The sequence below is a fragment of the Narcine bancroftii genome, chromosome 6 (assembly GCF_036971445.1).
Source record: "Narcine bancroftii isolate sNarBan1 chromosome 6, sNarBan1.hap1, whole genome shotgun sequence".
NCBI lineage: Eukaryota > Metazoa > Chordata > Chondrichthyes > Torpediniformes > Narcinidae > Narcine > Narcine bancroftii.
In genome coordinates, this window is record NC_091474.1 from 69620609 (window position 1) to 69646866 (window position 26258).

Here is a 26258-nt window from a genome sequence, read left to right on the forward strand (position 1 = left end):
CTTTACGCCCTTTCATGCAAAGAAAAAAACCTGATGGTAAAGGCGGAAATTCTCTGCCCTATGTCGGAAGACTTACCTTGTTTTATGTGCTGTGGCCAATTCCAAGCCACCGACTGCAATCCCTCTCAGGGAAGGATAATCGGTGGAGCGCTGCCCCACGTGAAAGTACAGCCGCTGCAAGTGGCTGGTTAGGGGTGGTCTGATGACGCCGTCAACCCGTGATCCATCTCCTCACTCACCCCTCTCCCTCCATGACCACTTCAAGGCAGGGGCAGTAGGCAGGAGCCATCAGGATAGGGGTGGCAGGTGGAGGCCGGAACGGGGTGGCCGGCATGGGCTGCGACAGCCTCACCGGGCCGCTCACTGCAGCTCAAGATGCGGCAGAGCAATGGTCATCTTCCCTACCCATAATTCCCCACATAGCTGGAACTGTTCTGGACAGTGCTACAGCACCAATTGCCTTGCCTCCATCTGATCCGGAAGGTGCTAAGAGGTGCCACTTGACATGAATGCGATGGTAGAGCAGCCTTTTAGGGCTGATCTATGAAAGGTAAGTTTTCCCTCCATGCTTGTATCCGCCCTCCAGGTGGAAGCCTGGCATGAAAAGGCCTTTTGTCTCATCCTTTCATGCTCATCCCAAATATGATGTTTGCTCTTGCTATATCATTCTGTTTCTATCCCAGTGTTTTGGTTGGGGAAGGCCATTGAGCACAGCATGCAGGGGGCCTCAAGTCCAGCATAGGTACTGGTCCATCATTAAACGCATTGTGAAGAGAGAGATAGAAAATCTTTTGAAGGATGTGACTCTCTCCAATAGTGTCCGCCAAAACCTGCCTTCTCCCATAGCTTTCACCAGATGTACTTGATGTAATTAACACCTTCTTCAAACTAGGGAGGGTGCAATACAAAGATTCACAAGGATGTTATTTGTACCAGGTGGCTTGAGTTATGACAAGAGGCTACATATGCTGGGACAATTTCATCTGAGCATAAGAGGTGAAGGCATGTCCTTGTATGGCTGTCCAAAACCATGGGAACCAATAGTAAGGAGAATGGTAACAGTTTTCCCAGGGCAGGAAAGTCTAAAATTGGCTGAAGGTAAGGGGGTCTGATTTAAAAGGGTCATGATGGGCAACTTTTAAACACTGAAGGGAGTGGGAATTTGAAATGAGATCCCAGAGGAAGTTATAATTATGGCATCTAAAAGACATTTGGGCAGGCTCATGGATGGGAAAGGATTAGAAGGATATGGGCCAAATGCAAGGAAATGGGACAAGCTCAGGTGAGAAACTTGGGCAGCAAAGAAGAATTGGGAAAAAGGTAAAGGTTCTATTATTGTCATGCAACACAACATTTAGAATGTAACATACATGAAATTCTTTGACTTTTGTCTACCACAAGGCAGACAGGGAGTCGCCACTTTGTCCAGCGGCCCTCACAGAAACCTACAGCACCTGAATGGATGGTCTCCTCTCCAAGTACCGGCCAGGCCTGAGCCCGCTTAGCTTCTGAGGTCAGACAATTGCAGGCTATTAGCCTTGGCCTGTTTCTGTGGTAAAACTCGATGCGCACATACCCTTGTATTTCAGTGCCATTGTGACACACTATCTATTCATCCTATTAATCTACAGCCAAGAGGGAGCATCTCTAGTCCAGCAGTCAATCCTGTGAACTTGTCCTTGATATTCTCTTTGACCTCTAAATTTGCATTGTTTGTTTAAAATGCCCAGTCTTATTGCAAATGCACTTTGGGGAATATCATCCTCCGGTTCCCCACAGCCTAGAGTTCTCTGTCACATTCCTGGTTCATTGTGGATGGGACAGCCAGAAGACATTGGGTTTAGGTGAGGGGAGGAAACTCTCACAGTGGGAATGCAGAACAAACTGCCAGATAATATGGCAGAGGAGGGTATACTTAGAACATTCAAAAGACTTTTGGACAAGTGCATGGATAGGTTGACAGAACTAGAGATTTTCTCTTGGGAGTGACAAAGGGTGAAAGGTGACTTAAGAAAGATGTGTAAGTGTATGAGAGCCTCCTTTTCCCAGGTCTGCAATAGACCAGAGGATATTGGTTTAAGGTGAGGGGAGGAAAGTTTAAGGGAGATGTTAATGTACGTTTTTTAACAGAAATGGGTGGCTGGAATGCATGGCTGGGGTGGTAGTGGAGGCTGAGACAAATGGGACATACAGGAGACTGCTTGATAGGCACATGGATGCAAGAAAAATAAAATATGTGCAGTTCTGGTCACCCCAATGCAGGAAGAATTTGGAAGCTTTGGAAAGGGTATGGAGCACGGCTGACACCAAAGGGGGGAGCATTCGTAGGCATTGAACCCCTGGATGAGTTATTGTGCCCCCCCATCCTCAGCACTAGTATCACTAGTCCCCCCGCAATATAAATGGCGCATTTGTTTGTTACGTCGAAGGGAGGGAGAAGTGTTATGGCAGCATATGGAGGAGGTTCGTGGGAGGTAGGCCCAACCCCTCCCTCTCCCCACCAATGCTGAGCAAGTTTTCAAATGTCTGATTGTGCCCCCCCCCCACTGTGGTTACCCTAACGCTGCCCCCCCCCCCCCCCATTAGTCTTGTTCTGACGCTGACTCTGGTAATAGATTTCACAAGATGCTGTCTTGACTGGAGGGTATAAGCTTTGGGGCAGGTTTGGACAAATTTGGATTGTTTTATCTGAAGCATCAGAAGCTGTGGGGAGTGTTGATAGATGTTAACACAATGACTACAGTCGTTCTTGATAGGGCAGATGCATTTAAAGTTGGCATGTGGAGTTTGAAGGAAATGTGTGGACTGATAGTTTCACACAGGTGTCATGATAATGAATATGCATGAGATGTATGCAGATAGAGGTTGATTTATTAACCTGACCGAAAGTGAAAGGGCATGGGAGTGTTGTATGCAGGCGCGAAATGGTGGAATAATGGAAGCAGAGAAATAAAGACACGCTGATATTCAACAGGTAAATCATGTGTAGATGGTGTTATCAATTTCACATTTCGGGCCACAAATGTGACATTGGCGACAAGGAGAAACATTTTGGATTTTGAATCTGTGGCTTTAAGCTGGAACGTTTCATCATGGCAGTCACTTTCTAGCATTTCGCAGTGTTCCTCATTTTGACCCGATGGGCGATGCAAGCACTGTAAGCGTGAAGTGGAAGGCATGGCTTGAAGAGTTCGAAGCTTATGCTGACAGTCGTGGTCTATTTCTCGATGGGAGTACGGCGGAGCAGAAAGCACAGCGGAGGGCGTTACTTCTCTTCACCGCAGGACTTGCAGTTCGGGAAACTTTTAAGACGCTTTCGAATACTGGAAGGAAGGAGGAATACCAGAAAGCTGTAGATGCATTGAATGCACACTATGTAGTGACTTCAATGCCATTTGTTTCGTAAAACAAAACAGGAAGATGGGGAAACGGTCGCCCAGTACGTGACGAGATTGCGACAGCTGGCTGTTGGATGCAATGACGTGGCAGCTGATTTGGACAACCAGTTATTGGATCAAGTCGTGCTGCACTGCAGATCAGACAAACTCAGAAGACGACTGCTGGAAAAAGGGGGTGAGTTGAAACTTACCAATGCTTTAGCAATTGCTGCTGCATTAGAGGCTGTTGAGGGGCAATTTCATACCATGAAACTGAAAGACAACTCAAGCCAGCCCAGTAAAGACAAAGTTGGTCAACAAGTAAATAGGCTCTCGCATAGCCATAGCCAGCCAAGAAATATGCCGACACGTGACCTGGAGTGTTATAGATGTGGAGATAGAGGTCATTTTGGAAAAGACCCATGCTGCCCAGCAAAAGGCAAAGTTTGTAGAAAGTGTGGAGGTAAAGACCACTTTGCAAAGAAGTGCAAAAGCAAGTCAAATGCAAACCAGAATGGGAAGAGTACAGCTTCTAAGGGCAAAGCTTGGGGAAAAGGAAAGTATCCTGGAAAGAAAGCCACTATTCGCCATATAGAAGGTGACCCAGAAAGTGACGATGATGACGACAACCAGGATGGGCAGAAATACTATCAGTTTACATCGAATGATGACCATCATGAGAAAGTCCCAGTGATAATTGGTGGTGTGACAGTTCTGGTCATTGTAGACTCAGGCAGTGACAGTAATGTAATTGACTGACACTTACGGGAGAAATTGAAAAAAAAAGATCATTTGTACATCAAAGAAGTTTTCAAAGAAACTGTATCCATACACAGCAACTAAGCCATTGCAGAGCATTGGATGTTTCACTGCGACTGTTGAAGCTGGTGACAAGCACACCGTAGCAGAGTTTGTTGTCATAGACGAGAGGGAAGAACCATTGGTGAGTAGACGCACGGCGCAAGATCTGGCAATACTTCATATTGGAGCTCGTGTCAATTCAGTTCAGTCATATGAGGATATGAATCAAGAATTCCCAGCAGTTTTCCAGGGAGTAGGAAAACTGAAAGGTCGACAACTAAAGCTAGCAGTGGACAAAACGGTCAAACCCAAGGCGCAACCAGTGTGAAGAACCCCATTGGGACTTCGTGGGAAAGTTGAGGCCAAAATCAAAGAGTTGATTGAGCAAGACATCATTGAACCTGTAGAACATTCAATGCAATGGTGACATGAGACTGTGGGTTGATATGAGGATGGCCAATGAAGCTATAATTCAAGAACGACACCCCATACCAACAGTAGAAGAAGTACTCCAGGAGTTAACAACCAGTCAGGTGTTCTCAAAAATTGATTTAAAATGGGGCTGTCATCAACTAGAGCTGGACCCAGAATCCAGGGACGTGACAACATTTGCGACTCACTGTGGATTGTACCGGTACAAGAGGCTATCGTTCGGCATCAATGCAGCCCCTGAGATCTACCAGTACAAAATCCATCGAGTGATTCAAGGCATTCCTGGAGTCGCCATCATTTCTGATGACATCATAGTCCATGCGGCTACACAGGAAGAGCATGACAGATGGTTGAGAATTGTGCTATCCAGACTACAGGGGGCAGGCCTTACTGTTCGGTGTCTCAGAGATGGACTTCATGGGACACAGGCTTACATGGGAAGGACTGAACCCAGCTGTGGCCAAGGTGAAAGCTGTTGCCAATACACGTGAACCCCAGAATGCAACGGAGATGAGGAGTTTCTTGGGATTGGTCAATTATTGCGCAAAGTTCATCCCTAATTTTGCTACACTGGCAGAACCACTGAGGAAACTAACCAGGAAAGGTGTATCATTCCATTTTGGCCCTGAGCAGAAGGAAGCATTCACAGCTCTGAAACAAAGTCTGACGAATGCCGATACTCTTGGGTATTATGATCCGGATGCACCAACCAAAGTCATAGTGGATGCTAGCCCTGTTGGTTTAGGAGCTGTGTTGGTCCAGATGCATGATGAGGGACCAAGAATCATTGCCTATGCCAGCAGATCTTTGACAGACTTTGAAAGGAGATATTCTCAGACAGAGAAAGAAGCACTCGGACTTGTATGGGCGTGCGAGAGATTCCATGCATATTTGAACTCATCACGGACCATAAACCATTGGAGGTGATCTACACCACCAGGTCAAAACCGTGTGCCAGGATAGAACGATGGGTGCTCAGACTCCAACCGTACAAGTACAGAGTAGTCCACATTGCTGGGAAAGCGAACATTGCTGATCCGCTGTCCAGATTGTTGAAAGATGGATGCCCACAATCCAAGTCAAAACTGGGGACAGAAGCAGAGAGCTTTGTATGCTTCGTAGCTATCCAGTCGACACTGGGAGCTGTGACAACGAGGGAAGTCGAGAGTCCGAACATGACCCAGAACTCATGGAAATTAGAGAATGTATCCAAAGTGGACAATGGGACAAGTGCACTCACAAGGCATATGTTCCCATTAGAGATGAACTTTGTTGCATCGGGCAGTGTGTGTTGAGGGGTTGTAGATTGGTGATACCACAGAAGTTGAGACCGAAGATCGTATCATTAGCTCATGAAGGACATCTAGGTATTGTTGGTACCAAGCAAAACCTCAGGAGTAAAGTATGGTGGCCAGGATGTGATAAAGACACGGAGAAATTCATCAAAACCTGCCATGGGTGTCAACTCACAAGTAGGAGTAATCCCCCAGAGCCGATCTGGAGTACGCAACTCCCGACAGGACCGTGGATCGATGTAGCTGTTGATTTTCTCGGACCTTTACCAACTGGCGAGTCAATCATGGTAGTGGTAGATTACTACAGCAGATACTATGTGTACTCTGTGATGAGGTCAATGACCACTGAAAAAACGATACAAGCGTTGGCAGAGATCTTCACGAGACATGGATTGCCTGTTACGCTATACTCTGACAATGGTCCACAGTTCATCTCAGAGACATTTGCTGAATATATGAGGACCACAGTCATCCACCATCACAAAGTAACTCCTAAATGGTCGCAAGCCAATGGAGAAGTAGAGAGACAAAATCAGTCCATCGAAAAATGACTACTGATCGCTCATGCAGAAGGACAGAACTGGAGAGAAGCATTGCTATCCTATGTAGCTGTCTATCGGGCAATCCCTCACGCAACCACAGGAAAAAGTCCAGCAGAAGTACTCTTCGGGAGGAAAATCCGCACAAAAATGCCCGAACTGAAGGAAATCAGGGATGACCAGGAGATGAGGGACCACGATGCTGAAAAGAAGGGGGCAGCAAAGCTGGATGCAGACTCGAGACGTGGGGTCAGGTACTCAGACATCATGCCCGGAGATAATGTTCTTGTGAGGCAAGAGAGTGGTGGTAAGCTAGACACACCTTATTACCATCAACACTGTTGTATCCAGAAGCGGCAGTACGGTGACAGTCAGGTCTCCAGCTGGAGTCCTCTACAAAAGAAACGTGTCTGGTGTCAAAAAGTACCAATCCAGAATGGCACCGAGTGAAGTGTTTGGAAATCCAGTACGAGTTGCTCAACCTGAGGGACCAGACGACGTTCCAGAGGTAGTTACCAGTTTTCCCGATGAAGTGGCCAGAGTACCAGAAACACCAGAGGCCGTAGTGAGCAGTGTTTCCGGTGCTGAGGGTGAGCAACCAAGTCGCGACAGTAGCATTGCAGGAAGGCTGAGACGGGACAGGAAACCACCTAAGCAATACGAAGATTTTGTGCCATTTTTCTAATCGTGCCCGCATTATCATGAAAGTGAAAGTTTGTGATAGTTGGAATGAGTTTCAATGAAGAAAAAAAAAGTGCATTGATTCGGTGGAAGTGCAGTAATGATATACACCAAGGAAAAGTGGAAATGTGTGATGATTGTGAAAAAAAAGAGAAATAATGAAAAGGGTGTACGCTGAATGCTCCCCTTGTGAAACACGCAGTGAATGCGTATATGTGGATGTCAGGAAGGAAACCATCGCGAACTCCGAGAAAGAGACCTTTGCGAAGTTGTGCTATGATTACCTGGATCATCGCTGTTTTGTTGTGTTTAGCGTTATTAGAAAAAGAAAACTGTGCGCCCAACATTTATTTTATACTTGACGTGGTTTGACTTTGGACCATCAGTAGCAGTAACGAACAATCAGAAGTATTTTGATGCAGGAAGAGGAATGATAAGGGGAACATTTGGACAGTGATTTTGATAAATACATCATTAAGTACATGTATGAGTGCTGTAAGAATTGCATTTTTGTTTTGGTCGACTATTTGGTATTACATGAAAAAAAAACTTATAATTTTAAACGTGTACATTTTGCATATGAGGTGACCATTGTATTAGTATAACTACAGAAGAAATGTTGAGCCATTATATTACATTTGGTTATAACATGGTTACATTACATTTTGTGAAGAGGGAATTTGATGTTGCTTTTGTTGGTTTGAAGGCAGAAAAATGCTATTGATAGTGTTAAAGTGTTTGCATTTAAACAGAAAGAAACACAGCAATGGTGATATTCATACGAGATATACACTTAGATTGAAAGGTTAAGACTCATAAAGATATAAAGTTTATTTCCGGTGAAAGGAGGGATGTCATGATAATGAATATGCATGAGATGTATGCAGACAGAGGTTGAGCTATTAACCTGACTGGAAGGAAGTGAGAGGGCATGGGAGTGTTGTATGCAGCCGCGAAATGGTGGAATAATGGAAGCAGAGAAATAAAGACATGCTGATGTTCAACAGGTAAATCATGTGTTGATGGTGTTATCAATTTCACATTTCGGGCCACAAATGTGACAACAGGGAGTTGGAGGTGCCTAGAAAAAGCTGTCAGGGGCAGGAATGGAAACTGATAATGATAGCAGTGTTTACGAGGCTTCCAGATAAACACAAAATGGATACACATTGTGTGAAAGCTGCAGCATTTTAGTTTAATTTGGGCAGCATACTTGGGACAGGGCCTGTAATATCTTCCATGTTAAAAGGAGGGCATTGTTCCTTTGCCCAGTCCTGATTTGTGGGTCTGCCTCTGCACTGCAGCTTTGAGCTTCCTCTTCCAATGCACAGATGAACATCCCATGTCATCCCTGAATTTCCACGTTCTCCAGTGACAGCTGTTCAGCCTGAATGCCTTGTTGCAAGTGTACCTTGTGCTCACCATCACAAATTTTCGAACAATCCCCAGCTGTAATCATGGTCAAGGCTCATTTAAATCACTCCTGTGCAGTTCTACAGGGACCAAATCTTTTCTCACAGTTCAAGATGTTTGCCAAGCTTAAATAAAGCATTAGCCTTGAGACAGTACAGTATTGAAATTGGAATTCATTGAGTGAAATTGTTTCAAAATGTATGTTTGCGATGATTGTCACAATAAAACATAGAATAGAGATAGGAACAAGCCTTCAGCCCTTGTGTCAATGATGAACATAATGTCCAAATGAAACGAAAACTCTGCTGTTTACCTCTGACAGATATCCCTCCACCAGGGTAGAATGCTGCGAATGGAGTTTTCATTTTTCTGATCCAGATAATGCTGAGGACAAATCAAAGAGGAGTTAGAGAACCACTTGCATGGATTTCAAAGAGAAGATTTTACAGAGGATTCACATCAACAGATAGTTTCAGGTCTCAAGCAGTGAGAGAACATCCCCAGCAATCTGGTTTCATGCTTCCTGCCCACTTGGATACCTCCAGTACATTGCAGTGATCATTCTAGTGGCCCGTTGTTCTTGCTGTCATGGACTATTGTTCTCAGCCCTTTGCCCCTCCCTTTATCACCTCAGCACTTTTCCTTTCTCCCCCGTCACACTGGCATTCACTTGTCACCTGTGCTCCTCCCCCTATCTGTGCTCCTCCCCCGCCTGTGGCCCGCCCCCCGCTTCGTGTCACATGGGATCTCCACCCATACGTGGAGTGAGAAGGTCAGTCCTTGGTGTCCTTGTCAGAGCAGCAGTACAGAATTCATTCTAACTGACTTAAACCCTACTGAAATTCTTCACACTGTGCCTTGCTCCTTTGACAAAGTTAACCAAGAAATTTTAGATTGAAATACGCAAACATGCTGAAGAAACTCAGCAGGTCACACATAAGGGTAACCAATGCTTTTGGCCTAGATATTCTGTCTCCAATCAGGTGGCATTAACATCAACTTCTCTTTCTCAACCTCTCTGTCTCCCCATCCCCTTCCCTTCTCCTATTAGAAATCTGTCCCCTCCCCATCACCTCAGTTTCTTTCTTTTCTACCACCTACTGCCCTCTTGCCTGTTACCCTGTGCTCCACCACTGCCCCTTCCCCCTCTATCAGTCTTTTATTAACTAAAGACTGGAACAACTTTATCGACTGATTGAAGCAAAGAGAAAGGGGCTTTGGGTCGGATCTGTCTTGGGAGGCATGTCCAGCCGGCAGCAGCCAATCATGGCACAACAGTGGTTTACCACAAACCCTCCACCTAACTTTTTATTTAGGGGCATGCTTATTTCTTTATCTAAAGCTTGACAAAGAATTCAGGCCCAAAACGTTGGCTGCATGAGTTTTTCCAGCATTCTTATGCTTCACTTTGACAAAACTCTTCTTTCTCCCCAGCTACATTCAAAAATTCAGAATTTGGATTTACCAGCTGAAAACGGCAACTCCATATCTTGCATCTGCCATAAATGATTGAGAAGCCTGAACATTTCAGTTTTGCACAATAATTGATGTTCATCAAATCTGTTAATTTGCCTCTTGCAATTTCCATACACCGAGCTGTCTTTCATTTTGTGGCCATTTGTTACGACTGCAATAAAATGCTTGTGACCCCTGCAAATCTAGAGGGGCAATCTTGATATCTATGACTGGCAGTATTATAAGGGAGAGCCATCCTGCTCCTGTTCATTGCACCAGTTGTTATCCTGTCAGTGAATCAGCAGTTTTATTGATGTGCCAAGTACGGTTATTGAGGTTAAAACAAATGCAATTTCTAGAAATCTCAAATGAAAACAGAAAATCCTCAAAAAACTCAACAGGTCTGGCAACATCGCTGGATAGAGAAACATTCAAAATTGCTGGTCTGTGCCCTGAGTTCCAACAAAGTTCTGACCTTGAGACGCGACTGTTGGTCTTTGGACAGATGAGTTTTTCCAACAATTATCGAGGGCCAAGAGCTGAAGAAAGAGCCATTTCTACTGCAGGGATCTAATATTCTGAGAGGTGTGATGGAGGAACCAAGAGGTCCTGGGAATGGTGCAAAGACAGATCACCAATGGACAGGGTATGCTGCTACCTGGCAGTAATGAGAGATGCTGTCCTGAGTAGAACAATGGCCAAGAAAATGGGGATTTATTTCCCTCTTTTTAATCTCTTTAACTTCTCCTGCCAAAAATCACCACTGCTATTTGCCACAGTAAATGGGACCTCTGTTTATCTTGTGGGAGTAAATCCTTAAAATTAATGGACGAATATCACAAGATTCACTATCTTCTTACATGTTTATCTTGCTCATGACCAGTGTGTGGTAATGTGCCCATTGATCTATTGTTAATGAGATTGGTAGGAAGTCAGCATGAGGATCATGAGCAAACAGAAGAATTTTAGCTTAATTAGTACATCATCTTTGGCTCAGTGGATAGAAGTGCTTGTTCTTGTGCTATACTCTTCAATGTTCTACGTGTGGTGACAGAACAAAATCTACACTTGTAAAAGAATATGTGAGGCACTCAGAATTTACAGCTGAAGCAGTTTCAAAGCTTTTCATTGATAGTCTGAGCATCAGTACGTTTCAGTTAAACCCCAAGTATCCGGCACCAGATAGTTGGTAGAAGTTGGATGGATAAGTGAATTTTCCGGTTGCTTGAGATTGCGTTGAACATGACTGGCAAACTAACGGTGTGGCACGCCAATTTTAAAATTCCCTATTTGTTTCCTGAGATATTTTGACAATTGCTTGAGGCTGCCTTTGCTTGAATTCCGGATAAGTGGGGTTTTACTGTATGCATCCAAAATAATGCAAAAAAAATTTGTCAAAATGCAGGAACTGGAGGAAAGAGCTGGAGGAGCTCAGCGGGTCTGGAAGCATCCAGAGAAAGTGAGAGGCAGTTGGTTTCGGGCTGCAGCCCTTTACAGGGAATAAATAACAAATAAATAGCGGACAAAATTTCCAGTATCACTGACAAGGATCCAGAATTTTGATCTTCACTGACTTACCAAACTGGAAGTGCTTCCTCTACATGAGCTGCCAGTATATTATCATCTGATAAAAAAGCATTTCTCTGGACCACAATTCACACACATGTATAAACACACATGCACACACACACAGATGAACACACACACAGATGTGGATGCACACGCACACATATATACAGGCTTGTACACACACACATAGATATATGCGTGCACACACACACACACACACACACACACACACATGCACGACATAATAATCACATATAGTAAAATCCCCATTATCTGGAATTCAAGCAATCTGCAGCCTCAAGCAACCAGCAAGAACAAATGGCTGGAAATAAATAGGTAAAAAATACGAAAGTGTAACATTGGCACTCCTAGCTGTTAGTTTGCCAATCACACATTACGTAATCTCAAGCAACCAGAAAATTCACTTATCCGCCATCTACCAATCCCCATAGATGCTGGATACCAGGGGTTTTACCATATATAGATAAAGATATATTTAAAATAAAATTATATTGCTATTTTGGAATGATTTACTCAGTTATAAGATGCATGAATCTCACAGCCTGTGGGAAGAAGCTATTTCCTAACTTGGCTGTCCTGATTTTGATGCTCCTGTACCTCCTTCCTGATGGCAGTGTGTCTACGATACTATCTGCTGGATGGAAAGAGCCGTCAATAATTCTTTGAGCCTTATTTAAACAACAAGCCCGGTGAATGTCATTAATAGTGGAAAGGGAGACCCCAGTGATCTTCTCAGCCATTTTGATAAGCCGACAGTCTGATTTATTTTTCTGAGCCGGCTACAGAGTTGATATGCTCCTTCCAGACAGATGATATCAGGTCTCATTGGGAGGGGGAAGGGGCACCAAACTGCCATGTGGTATGGAAGGGCAATGCAGTTTCAGCTGGATCACTTTTAATTTTGTGTGGAGTAATAACATTGCTCATGGCACTCTCATGCCCACCTTCCATCTCACACCCATCTCAAAAGCAGGACAATCTATTGGCCACCTTTTCCAGTCACCCCCCCCCCCCCCCCCCGGTCAATGGGAGGCCACGAGGGCCATGACCAGAGGGAATAACTTGAGTGCCAGGAGACAAACACCTCTGCCTCATTTCTAGAGCAACTGGTGAGTTCTTTAGCTGCAGCTTCCAGCAAAAGGCTGGCCTGGAATGAACAAAACAGAATCTCTTTCATGTTGGATGCAAGATTTCAGTAAAAACTTTCCTTCAGAGAAACAAAACCATTTGAACAAATCTCCACTAAAACTGTTTTTGTCCAGTGGCAGGTTCAGTTATTCAGCAACTCTTTTACCCGATATATTAATGCTGCTACGTGTCTGTGAAGAATACATCTGAGTTTGTTGTCATACACATAAGAACAATATTCAGATGCACTGAAATACTTGCTGTAGCCACACACGTACGTGAGATTGAACAACAACGGTAGTTAGCAGTATACTGCAGTACGAGTTAGCACAATATGCCATGAGACAAAATAAAAGATCATAAAAATTAAAGGATTGCTAAATAAGGGCAATAAAAATGTGATGTTTCAATGTGCAGTCAGATCTGGAATAGTTTATAGTTTGGAAGATACAAGGAGCCTGAGAGCAGTTGGAAAAGAGTTGTTCTTAATCCAAGTGCAGTGTCAAGAGGTTGCAACCAGAGTGATGGGGTTCCTTTATACTGCTGGCTGCCTTCCTGAGGCAGTACCTCACATCTATGTCCTTCATGGAGAAGAGGTCACTGATGGACTTGACCAGGTTTGCCCTTCCTGTAGCATCTCAAGTTTCCAAATCAAACCATGATGCAATTATACAGTGCAGTTTGAAGAAATTTGATAGTGTATTCAACAATTCTCTTCAGACTTCTCTATGTATAATTAATCCATGATGGCGGCAAATCAATTAAGTGTGTTCCAAAATCCCCCACTGGCCCACAGACCATGAAGTGTGGTGTCATTCTTCCTTATTATAAGTGAAAGGGTTTTTGAATATCTTCAAAGCAAAGTGAATCATGATCAATGTTATATTTAAGATGCTTATCTTTCAGCAATCAAATGCGGTATTCCGAGGAACCCTGGAAATGGTTCGGTATTTGGCAGGGATTACAGCATGGGCAGCAGAATTACCTACCAGTGCAATGAAGGCTACAAACTGGAATCTGACGAACAAGCTGTGGCTGTTTGCAGGGAAGATGGACAATGGAGTAATACGTGGAAGACCCCACAATGTAAATGTGAGTGTTTGCTTTGACTGCCGATTGAGCATCCATGTTTGATGAGAGAGTGTTTAGGCTTGTTATTCTTTGCGCAGAAGATCTAGAAGGATAATTGACAATCCAGGTTTATCATATGATTGTAAGAATCAAGAGGGTGAGTTGGCTACCTGGACCTTCAATCCTGCTCCACATTTCATCTATATTACAGTCAGAGTGATAAGTGGTGTGACGCTGTTGCTGAGCCAGCGACCCAGGCTCAAATTTGGTGCTGTCTGGAAAGAGTTTGTACACTCTTCCCTATGATCTGTGTGACTTTTACTGGGGTGCTCTGGTTTCCTCCCAACCTCAAAATGTAAGGGGTTGCCGGTTAATTGGGTGTAATTAGGAAACACGGGTTTCAATGGCCAGAATTGACTTCCACCATGTTTTAAATAACATTTTTAAAATTTTGAAAAAATACGCAAAATCACAGCTGACCTTCCACCTCAATGCCATGTTTCTTCACTCTTCCCATATCCCACTTTCCCCCCCAATACACAGGAATTTGTTGCTCTCCCTTTTAAATGAGCTTCCAGAATTTTTCCTGGGAGAGAATTCTACTCTCTGCATGAAGAAATTTCTCCCCATCTCAATCCCAAAAGACGTGACACCTCTACTCAAACTGCATGCCCTGATCTTCAACTCCTCAGTCATGAAAGTCATCCTCTAGGCTTTTATCCTGTAAAACCCTTTTTCAATATGATTTATTTTCATTTTTCTGAGCTCTGAAGAATACAGTTCCTATCCACTTGGTCATGGATGGGGGGAAGGGTGGGGGAGAGGATACATAGGTGGGGGGTGAGTTCCAGGAGCAAGTCAATGGAACCAAGCTGAATTATAGTTTGGCATAGAATAGGTGGGTCAAAGGACCTGTTACTATGTTCCATCATCTCCTCTCCGTGCCAACTAGCCAACCTTGAAACCAATCTAGTCAAATTTTCCTCCTTCCATGGCAAGTATACTCTTTCTTGGACAAGCAGACTAAAACTATACTTAATACTCCAGCTTTCTGTGAATGGCTAATCATGACTTGACTGGTTTAAAGAGCAAATCAAAGCATTTTGTTATTTCATCTCCTGCAAAACTTTGAAAAACTAAAACAGGTGTGTTGCCCACTTCAATACTTGGGCAAAGACCCCTTCAAGTTGTAGCTTTCTGAGTTATGGGGTATGATTTCTGATCCTGTGCCCCTGCAGCACCAGCGGTTGGGACTAGGGTTGGAATGAGTTTGTATGTGCTCCCCGTGTCTGCATAGGTTTTCTCCAGGGGGCTCTGGTTTCCTCCCACCATTCAAAATGTACTGGGGGGTGTAGGTTAATTGTGTGTAATTGGGCACCATGGGCTTGTGGCCCAAAATGGCTGTATGTCTACATTAAAAAATTATTTTTAAAAATTTACTCTCTTTATCAAACTCACGTATTTAAACAACTTTCCCTGGATAACTTCTCAAGGCAGCGGGCACAGGTTGCATGGCTTCCTTTTGTTCTTCTAGCTTCATAGATATGTGGAATGATGAGGGGAAAAGAAGAAGGCAGTTCAGCCCATCAAACTTATGTTGGCTCTTGCTGGAGCAACTATTACACTCAAGGATCCTGTAGCTGAGGAATTGTGTCACACTGTGATATTTTTATCTGCTGCACAGTGGAGTTTTATTTGAAGAACAATTAGAAAAACCCAGCTGATCACTTTGCATGCACAAGGCACACACATAAATTCTATGAAGTTCTGTCCCAATACCATGGCACAAAGGAACTGTCGTCTGAGAAAACCTAGAGCAACATGTATCAGAAATGACAGAGGTGGAAGAGTCGAACTCCAGCTCATTTTTTTGTTTTACAAAGCATCAAGGCATTGAACTAATGTTAAGACAAATAAAATCAAGATGGATTGAGATTGAAGGGAATAATCATCTGCCTGTGAATATCCGACTCACCCCACATAATGCTGGAAGAGAATCAGAAGAAGAAACTTGTGAGGACAAAAACTGCAGATGTGAGTAGTTTGAGGGTTCACTAAGTCAGGCAATGTGTGTGGATGCAAATGGTCACCGAACTTTCAGGTTGGCACCTTTCATTAAGATCAAATAAACATACAAGCTGTTCCAGGTAATAGATTAGGGAGAAAGATAACTGTGAATTACTTCAGCTCTACCAAGATAAACCCATGAATGAGCTCTGGAAGGGAGAGGAGAGAATAGTGTTTGAGAATTTGATTGACAGAATTTAATTTATTTTTTAAATTTCATAAAAAGCACGGAAACTAGCTCTTCTGGTCCACAACCCCCTGCCACCCAAATACACCAATTAATGTACAAACCACATAAGTTATGTGGAGGGTGGGAAGAAACTGGAGGTCCTGGAGGAAGCGCATGCAGGTCGTGGGGTGAACATATAAGCTTCTTTCAGATGCCACCAAGTGGAACCCAAGTTGCTGGTGATGTGTTAGCACTGCATTACCTGCCATGCTAACTGTGCCACACAGATTCTTTTCTTATATCATTAACTATAAGAACTCCAAAAAAGTGTAATTCACAAAGGCACTGGAGAAACTCAGCAGGTCACACACTCATTGGAACAAAAGGCACCAATGTTTCTGGCCTGAGATAACCTGACGAAGGGCCCAGGCCCAAAACGTTGGCAATCCTTCACATCCTGGAGATGCTGAGTGAGCTGCGGAGTTTCCCCAGCACATTTGTGTTTTGCTCTCGAAGCAAGCATCTGCAGGCTTTCTTGTTTGGAAGGAGGAGGAAATACTATTTTTTTTGTGAAATAATAAAGCAAAACAGATTTGTAAATAATGGACATCATTATGTTGGACCTTAATAATTTTGACAAAAAAAAGTTTAAAATACAGATAACACATTTGTAGGGAATTAAAATGAATTTAGGGAAGAGAAGCAACAAAACAAATTGAAATATAATGAGTAAAAAGCTAAACATTTGACAGAGTGAATAATTTAATTTATAATTTTATTTAAAATTACAGTTAAAAAATATAATTTAGATTGTAATGAAAATACATGAATACATGAATAAAAAGAGAAAAGTTAAACAGAAACTATAGAAAGTAATTTTCTATCTAAATTAAAAGAAAATTGGAGGAGAATGTTAATCCATTGAGGAACACTTCAAATACAAATAAATAAAACATCTTCAGGTATTTTGAACATGCAAAAATAGTAAAGAAATAAACTATTTGGAATAAAGGTACTGATGGATTCATCACAGTTATTGACAGCAAAATGTGGAAAAAAGTATTTGAAGTTATCTGGATATTGTGGCGACCAATGCGATTGGTGTACAGGCGAACCGGCTCCGATCGTAATGCCCACACGCTGCTCCAAAGATGGCGCAGGGCATCTTCCCCTTTCCCCAGAGGAAAGAGCTCGTGCGTGCGAAATCTGAATAGCTTCTGGTCAGCGATGCAACTTCTGGTTTCCAGCGGTGGGAAAAAGTTGCATCTTTAAAAAGCTTCACCGGACCAAGAAATAAATCACCAAGCTTTGGAATGAACCTGTCAGCTGCCAGTTTTGTTATTCGCTCTGTTAGTGTGACGCTACAATATAATATTTAACAGAAAAAGCACAGTGAACAGAACATTTCAAAATGGAAAGGATATCATGACTCAAGATAGAAGGAATAGAGGGGATGAGAGTGAATGTGTGGGTAGAAGGGGTGGGCTGATGTATGGTGCTAGCAGGAGGAAGAGTAGTGATCAATATCAAAATTAGAAGAGATAAACATTCTGGTCCAGAGAGGAAATTGCACCACACAACAGTTCATCCTAAATGTCAACACTGATCAAGTCCATAGAGCGACAAATTTCAGTTGAAAAGCAGCCATGTTTTGCCAAGGTACAGTGCACAATTCTGGGCTCTGTTTTATCGAGAAGCAATGACAGTCCTGCAGGAGGCAGGGGAAAGATTTACGCTGTTGGTAACAGTAGCAGAAATCAACAGGCACGGGGCTTCAAAGAGGATATATGAGAGAGTGCAGATGCTGCAGTCTGGAGCAAAAAGCGAGTTGCTGGAGCAACTCAGCAGGTGGATCAGCATCCATGGGAGAAGAATGGTCGCTGTTTCAGATCTGAACCCTTCATCAATATCTTTTTCTCCCTCTGATGCTGCCTGACCCATTGAGTTCCTCAAGTAGATTGTTTATTTTTGCTTCAGATTCCAGCGTCTACTGCCTCTTGTGTCTGAACTCAGCATCTAAGTCAGGCAACATCAGTGGAGGCAATTTTCTCTCCACTTCATCGAGACCCAAACTATTGCCTCCACAGATGCTGGCTGATCTGCTTAGGATTAGAAAGGGACCTTTGAAACACTTGACTCTGTTTCCAGTTGTGGAAGAGACTGAACCTGTAAGTCATCAGTCTCAACCAGCAACTAGGAAATCAAATGAGGAATGGAAGGGATTGCCATTTTCTCCAAAAATGAGTAGAATAGAAAATAGAACATTACAGTACAGTCCAGGCCCTTCGGTCCTCAATGTTGTGCTGACCTATATATTCCTACCAAAAGAAACATTAAACCCTTCCTACCTCATAAACCTCTATTTTCCTTCCATCCCTGTGTCTGTCTAAGAGTCCCTTAAATGCCCCTAATGTTTCAGCCTCCACCACCATCCCCAGCAAGGCATTCCAGGCACCCACAACTCTCTGTGTAAAAAATCTTATCTCTGATGTCTCTCCTAACCTTCCCTCCCTTCACTTTGCAGAGATTTCCCCTGGTGTTTGCTGATCCTGCCCTGGGGAAAAAGGCTCAGGCCATCCAACCTATCTACCTCTGAGAATCTTGTAGACCTCTATTAAGTCTCCCTTCATCCTTCTACGCTCCAAAGAGAAAAGTCCCAGCTCTGTTAACCTTGCCACATAAGATCCAGGCAACATCCTGATACATCTCCTCAGTACCCTCTCCATGGCTTCCACAACTTTCCTATAATGAGGTGACCAGAACTGAACACAATACTCCAAAGATCTTCTTAACTATCCTATCAGCTTTGAGAAATGTATGAATGGAAGGTCCTTCTGTTCCTCCACACTCTTAAGTAACCAGCCATTAACCCTGTAATCAGCCTTCTGGTTTGAACTTCTAAAATGCATCATCTCACACTTATCCAGATTGAATTCCATCTGCCATTTTTCCACCCAACTCTGCATCCTGACTGTAACCTACAAAAACCTTCAACACTATCCACAACCCCTTTGTATCATCCACAAACTTACTGACCCATCCTTTCGCTACTTTTATAAAAATCACAAAGAGCAGGGGTTCCAGAACAGATCCGTGCGGAATTCCACTACTCGCTAACCTCCAGGCTGAATATTTTCCATCCACTACAGCACTCTGCCTCCAACATGCAAACTAATATTTTTTATCTGCACAGCCAAGGTTCCATGGATCCCTTGCCTCATGACTTTCTGAACGAGTCTCTCATAGGGGACCTCATTAAATGCCTTACTAAAACACATACAAACCACATCTATCATCCTGCCATCAACAATTTATATTGTTATCTTCTCAAAAAACTCATTTAGGCTCATGAGGCATTCCTCTCAAAAAGCCCTGCTGACTATCCTTCAGTAGACTATACTTCTCCAAATGCTCATAGATTATTTTCTTAAGAATCCTCTCCAATAGTTTGCAGACCACTGACGTAAGACTCATCGGACTATAATTCCCAGGATTCTCCCTATTACTTTTTTTCAACAAGAGGACAATATTTACCATTTTCCAATCCTCTGATCTTGAAGCAATCCCCCGTGGCCAAGGTCAAAGATCATAGCCAATGCCCCTGCGATCTCTTCCCTTCCTTTCAACCGCGTTTAGGCCTGAAGACATCAATCTTAATGTTTCTCAGAGGATCCAACACGTCCCCTTCCTTAATCTCAACATTGTCCAGCACACGAACCTGTTCTTTACTGATCTCACCCTGATCAAGGTCCTTTTCTCTTGTGAATACTGAAGCAAAGTATTCATTTAGGACCTCCCCAACGTCCAGGAACATGTTGCCTCCTTTCAGCAGCCCCATCTTCATTCTCATCATCCTTCTGTTCTTCACATACACATAGAATGCTTGGTGTTTTCCTTAATTCTACATGCCAAGGCCTTTTCATGTCCCCTTCAAGTCATTTCCTAGGTTCCTTCCTGGCTACCATATAATTCTCATGAGCTCTTCCTGTTTCCTGCTTCCTAAATCTAATGTCTGCTTCCTTCTTCCTCTTAACTAGCTGCCTCACCTGTCTTATCAAGTATGGTTCCCTTTACCTACCATCTTTTACCTGTCTCAGTGGGGCAAACCTATCCTGAACCCAGTGCAATTAGTCCCTAAACATCCTCCACATACTTCTGTGTTTTCCCCCATGATCATCTGCTCCCAGTTTACTATCCATAGTTCCTGCCCCATCCCATCATAATTCACCCTTCCCCATTTGAATACCCCACTTTTCCTGCTTTTATCCTATGCTACAGCTTGACGAGTTATGGTCACTTACACAGAAATGCTCCCCCACCGTGAGGTCTGATACCTAACCAGGTTCATTACCCAATACTAGGTCCAGTATGGCCTCTTCGCTAATCGGCTGGTTCACATACTGTGTCAAGAATCCTGACAAATTCTGCCCTATCTATCCCTCTTGCAGCCATGAGGTGCCAGTCAACATTGGGGAAGTTGAAGTCTCTTGTGATAACAGTTTGTGCAGCATTGCAAAATCTGCCCACATAACTGTTCCTCGGTGTCCCAATGACTTTTAGCACAGACACTGCCCTCTTCCTATTTCTGACTTCCACCCACACTGACTCAGAAGTCACTCCCAATGCCACGTCATCGCTTTCTACCGCTGTAAAACTCGCTTCCATTACATGTGGCTGAGCTAAAAAAGAGGTTGAAGGATTCAAAATGATATGCACACGGGTTCAGGTGGAGAGTTGGTGGAGGTCCATGTGGTGTACGATTACCTATGTGGACAGCCTGGCCAAATGACCTACTTCTTTTCTCCCCCATTTTGGCCGATTCGTTAAAACATTACATTAATGAAATTATTTTGGTTTCTTCCACAAATGGAATGACCTTCCCTTATCTCAATGCTGATTTTAAAGCTGTCTGTTGGAAGATATCATCTTAAGGAAACAAATCTTCATTGATTTTCATTCCTTTTACCACTTTTGTCCCCCCAACAGCTAACACACCTTTTTTTAAAAAAATCCATTTCTCTCTCTCCCTGACATGTATCCATTGCAAAAGATAAATATGCCAAAGCAAATATTGGTTATTCATAACTAGATCATATGCACAGATTCTCATTTGGCATAGAACAAGCAAGTTACCACAAAGATTAGAAACATCAGGAACTAAACAGTCTGAATCCTGCTCAATCACCGTCAAAGCGCAGTAAATCCCCTTCATTATGGTACCTATGGAATTCGGAGATGCCGGATCAGTGAATTTTCCGGTTGCTTGAGATGGTGTGTTGCATGATTGGTGAACTAATAGTCAGGTGCACAAATTTTAAACTGGCATATTTTTTAAACTATTTTTTGTCCACATTATTTTTCTGGTTGCTTGAGGCTACCGGTCGCTTGAATTCTGGATAACAGGGGTTTTATGGTACTCATTAACCATCCATGATGTCGACGGGTTGGGGTTCGTAATCTTTGGAATGTATTTTGAGGAGTCGCAGTCTCAAAAATCAGATTTTCTCTATTTGTTCTTGAGCAAATGTTCTGGGAGAAAACTCCTTCCCTCTCATTCACAGAGAAACTTTTTTTTTTTTTTTTTTTAAATTTTTTATTTTTCACACCATAAATCACAATAGCCATGATATACACTTTTTCTTTTCCACACATTTACAGTGACTTTTTCTCCCTCCCCCCTCCCTCCTCCCAAGCCACCCCCCCATTCCCCCCCCCCTCTCATCCATTTTAGTTATACAATCTAGGTTGCATTAATTCAGTTAGACAATGTTGTCATTCAACAAAAATACACCAGAAATTCTACTGAGTCCATTCTTTTCTTCTCTTCTCCTTCCATCAACTTAGGTAATGTTTGTTCCCGGTAGGTTTTCGCTATTGTATTTAATGTAAGGCTCCCATACTTGTTCGAATATTTCAATATTATTTCTTAAACTATATGTTATTTTTTCTAATGGAATACATTTATTCATTTCTATATACCATTGTTGTATTTTCAAATTATCTTCCAATTTCCAGGTTGACATAATACATTTTTTTGCTACAGCTAGGGCTATCTTAACAAATCTTTTTTGTGCATCCTCCAAGTCAATTCCAAATTCTTTATTTTTTATGTTACTTAGGAGAAAACAGAGAAACTTTCTAAAGAAGGCTGCTGTGTTGTTTTAGGTGTTCAACAACTCAATGTTCCCTTCTACCCCCACCCCCCACATTCCATTCTCACCCCCTCCATTCTTATCCCTCCTACCTCCATTCTCATCCACTCCCTCTTCATTCTCACCCCTCCCCCTTCATTCACATCATCCTCACCCTTCTCCCCCTCCATCCTTCCCCTCCCCTTCATTTGCACCCCTTTCCCCTCCATTCCCACCTCCTCTCCTTTCATTCTCACCTGCTCCCCTTTCATTCTCACCCCCCTCCCCCTCCATTCTCACCCTCTCCCACCATTCTCACCCCTCCCCCTCCATTCTCACCCCTTCCCCTCCATTCTCACCCCTTCCCCTCCATTCTCATCCTTCCCCTCCATTCTCATCCTTCCCCTCCATTCTCATCCTTCCCCCTCCATTCTCACCCCCTCCTCCTCCATTCTCAGCCCCCCTTCATTCTCATCCAGAAGGGTCGACCATCCTATCTCCCCCACTGATGTTGCTCAGCCCATTGTGTTCCTCAAGCAGATTGTTTTTGCTCCAAAGTCCAGCATCCACACTCTCTTGTGTCTTCACTCATACTTGTAGCTTTAAAGACAAGTTAACCTGTTGACAAAATACTTCCAGATTTTACGATTCAAATCAATCTGGTCAGGACAAGCAGAGCATCAAACCAAGTACATACAATGAGGGCATCACAATTTTAAATCCACACGAGCTGTTTAAATGTGATCATTAAATGGTCTCAGCATGTGTAAGCTTGTACGCTTTTTGAAAGGTGCTCATGACTTCGATTTATTAATTTGGGCATAAATGTGTTTTAAATTTACAAGCTAAATGGGATTAAATCATTTACTTTATCTAGTTATATGTAATAACATTTTCTAATATTTGACAATGTTATTTAACTGGGAAATGATGTGTTGAAACCCTGTGGAAGTTGATTAAGAGTTGAGAGAAACTTAATTTGTACATGTTAAGTGTCAGTTCATGTGCTTTACCTGATTCCTCTGTCATTTCAAAGGAAATAATGAATAGTGCAGACTGTTCTATCGCTGCAGGACTTGTCATCAGTTTGAATCTGAGAGCTTATTGTCATATTGTGGAGCGTTGTGCGCGATCGCAATGAAAGAACGGAGACAACGGGCTGTGAGCTCGTTAAGCACAACTGACTTACTTTGATGTTCATGCTGCAGCCTTTAAGGCCACCCCTCGTGTACCGGAGCTCTCATCACTCTGAACTAAGCTTGTACGCATACTTACGGTCTGTACCGGAAGAGAAGGGCCTGTGACACCATCTTTGTGGCGGCAGCTCCACTTCAATTATGTGCACCGCCACAATATTCCGTATTTGATGGCATACAAGACCCACAGGCATATAAGACCCCCCCCCCTCCTATTTCAGCAGGGGATATTAAGAATTTTTTAAGGGTATTTACGGGTAAGTATTTAATATTATTGAAATATGTACTGGTAGCTTCAGTGTAACGCAGGTCCAAGTCTCTTGCGGTAGCCCGCTGTCAGTACCCGCACTGGTCCCCCTCTCTCCCGGCAGCCCGCTGTCAGTATTCACATTAATCCCACTGCCCCAGCCTGCCACCAGCCCCCAACAATACATATCAGTGATGCTTGTGAGCCACACAGCGATAATGATCTATGTCAGTGCGACTCACCATAATCACCCGAATTTCAACTTGACATATAAGACCCAGGGGATATTTTAGAGCTATTTTTGAGGGGGGTAAAAAGCATGTCTTATATGCCATCAAATACAGAACATAAATAAAATAGAGAGAGACACCAAAGTTCTTATTTGCTTTCCACACACAGGGAGGTAAGTTACACCAACTACAACAATATGAACGAAATTAAAACAACATGCCATGAGATAGAAAGAGACGATAAATTCAGAATAGATACATAAATATTTGTATTTAGTGCAAAAACGGTGATATTTCAATAGTCCAGACACTTCTTTTGGTAGTATTCAGTTAAGATTGTTCTAGGAGTATCAAGAGCCTCATGACTGTTGGAGAAAGCTGTTCTTGATCCCAATGATACTTATCTTCAGGGTTCTATACCTTCGACCTGAAGGTAGTAGTGAGAGGCAACTGTGATGGGAGACCCTTTATGATGTTGGCTGCCTTCTTGAGGCAGCGCCTCACAAAGATACACAGTAGATGGGAAGTCAGTTCTGGACTTGGCTCGATTTGATGCTTTCTGTATTTTTATGCATTCTTGGGCACTTGAGCTGCCAAACCAGGCTCTGATGTAATCAGTCTGTATCCTCTCCAAAGAACACCATCAAAGTTCTATAGACTATTTGGCAGCCTACAAAATCTCTTCTTAGAAAGCAGAGGCATTGGTGTGCAATTCTCATGATTGCCTGAATGTGCTGAGCCGAGGATAGGAACTCTGCTTCATTCCCACCAATGCTCCCTCAATTTTGCTGAATTGGAGAGCAAGGTGTGTGTTCTGGAGCCATGCAATGAGATTGTCGATCTCCATCCTGTATTTTGACTCATTATTACCCACTATTTGGCCAAAAACTGTGCTGTCATCACCAAATGGATGGGTTGCCTTGGGGCCAAACTTGACCATGCATTCATGGGGGTAAAGGAAATAGAGCAGGGAACTTGGCGCACAGCCCAGCCTTGTGGTGCCCCTGTGTTGATGGTTGTTGAGGGTGAGGTGAAGTTTCCAATCTGCACTGGATGGGATCTGTCAGTGAAGCCACTGAGATCCAGTTACAAAGGGAGGAACAGAGATCCAGATCCTTGTGCAACAAGCAATCAGCTGGAGGAACTCAGTGAGCCGAGGAACATCAGCACGAGAAAAATAATTTTCAACGTTTTTGGCAGGGATTCTTCATCAAGACTGAATTAAGTGCTCCCAGTCCCCTGACTTTGATTTTTTTTTTCTGGTATGATGGTGCTGCAGTCAATGAACAATAGCCCGATGTAGGTTTTCTTCTGGTCTCGGTGATCTAGCACAGAGTGGAGGATCAGCAAGATGGCATCCACTGTTGAACTGTGGTGATGGTAGGTGAATTAAAGTGGGTCTAGGTCTTTCCTGACATTTGGTCCATGGTAGACATTAGCACCACTGGCTCATGGTCAATGAGGCAGGTCGTCTTCCTCTTCTTGGGCACCTGTATGATGTGTGTCCTTTTGAAGCAGCTGGTAGCCTCAGACTGTAGCAGCGGGACATTGTAAATGACAGCAAAATCTCAGCCAATTGGCCCAGATACACTGTCTGGGCTGGATATTTTCTGAGGAATCGCCCTCTTGGTGGTTCTTTTCCCATCCGCCAAATGAACTAGGAGCTGTGAGAGCTCACAAGGGAGCATCATTGCTTTCCCTTTTGAAGCAATCACAGATGGGATTGAGCTCATCTAGTAGATAAGATTTGCAGTTAATGATACTACTTCAATTCACTTTAGGGGTGTGACGATATGCAGGTCTTGCACAAATGCCACAGTGTCTGTCTGAGACTCCAGCTTAATCTGGAATTGTCTTTTTTGCATTGGTAATGATCCTCCAGAGATATCCAGTCTGACTATGAATTACCTGATTTTAACGCCACAGGCTGCTCCTCAATGAGTTGCAGATCTTTCGGTTCACCTATGGCTTCTGGTTGAAGTACACTCAGAAAATCTTTGTCAGAACATAAACGTCCTTGCTTTTTCTGGTGAAGTCGATATCCACCGTAGCACATTCATTCAGATATGCCGCCGAGCCATTACACATGCCTCAGTCCACTGACTCCAGAGAATCACAAAGTCTCTCTGCAGTCCAGCTCAATGCAGTGTTCTTTAATGGTGGAGTCCTCTTCAGTTACCACCTGTGTGCAGGAAGGAAATGGTCTGAATTTCCAAAGTGCTGAGCACTTGGTTCCCAGTATTTGTTCTCTTTCCCAAGGTGGGCCTGAAATATGGAAGCTTCCTTTTGTAAGGATTCTTCTTTCCCTGTCAGGAACATCATGGACAATGATTTGGTTTTACCAGAGGAGATGTGTTTAAAATGGAATTCTCCTGAGTAAAATAGACACATGGATAAAAGTACTGATCCAGTCTGTGATTATTGAGAGAGGAAAAG

General features: G+C 43.3%; 1 protein-coding gene and 1 long non-coding RNA gene across 2 annotated transcripts in view; both read left to right on the plus strand.

Annotated features, from left to right (window-relative positions):
- Positions 1-10214, plus strand: part of LOC138736176 (uncharacterized) — a 37042-nt gene extending 26828 nt beyond the window's left edge. Inside the window, exons 2-3 of the long non-coding RNA XR_011340130.1 lie at positions 1402-1513; positions 9973-10214. This is a non-coding gene — a long non-coding RNA (uncharacterized lncRNA). The remainder of the gene's footprint in view (positions 1-1401; positions 1514-9972) is intronic.
- The window catches only part of LOC138736174 (CUB and sushi domain-containing protein 1-like), a 2349200-nt gene that overhangs the window by 2104524 nt on the left and 218418 nt on the right, over positions 1-26258 (plus strand). Inside the window, exon 51 of the mRNA XM_069885244.1 lies at positions 13618-13803. Within this exon, the coding sequence (XP_069741345.1) occupies positions 13618-13803 (186 nt within the window). The remainder of the gene's footprint in view (positions 1-13617; positions 13804-26258) is intronic.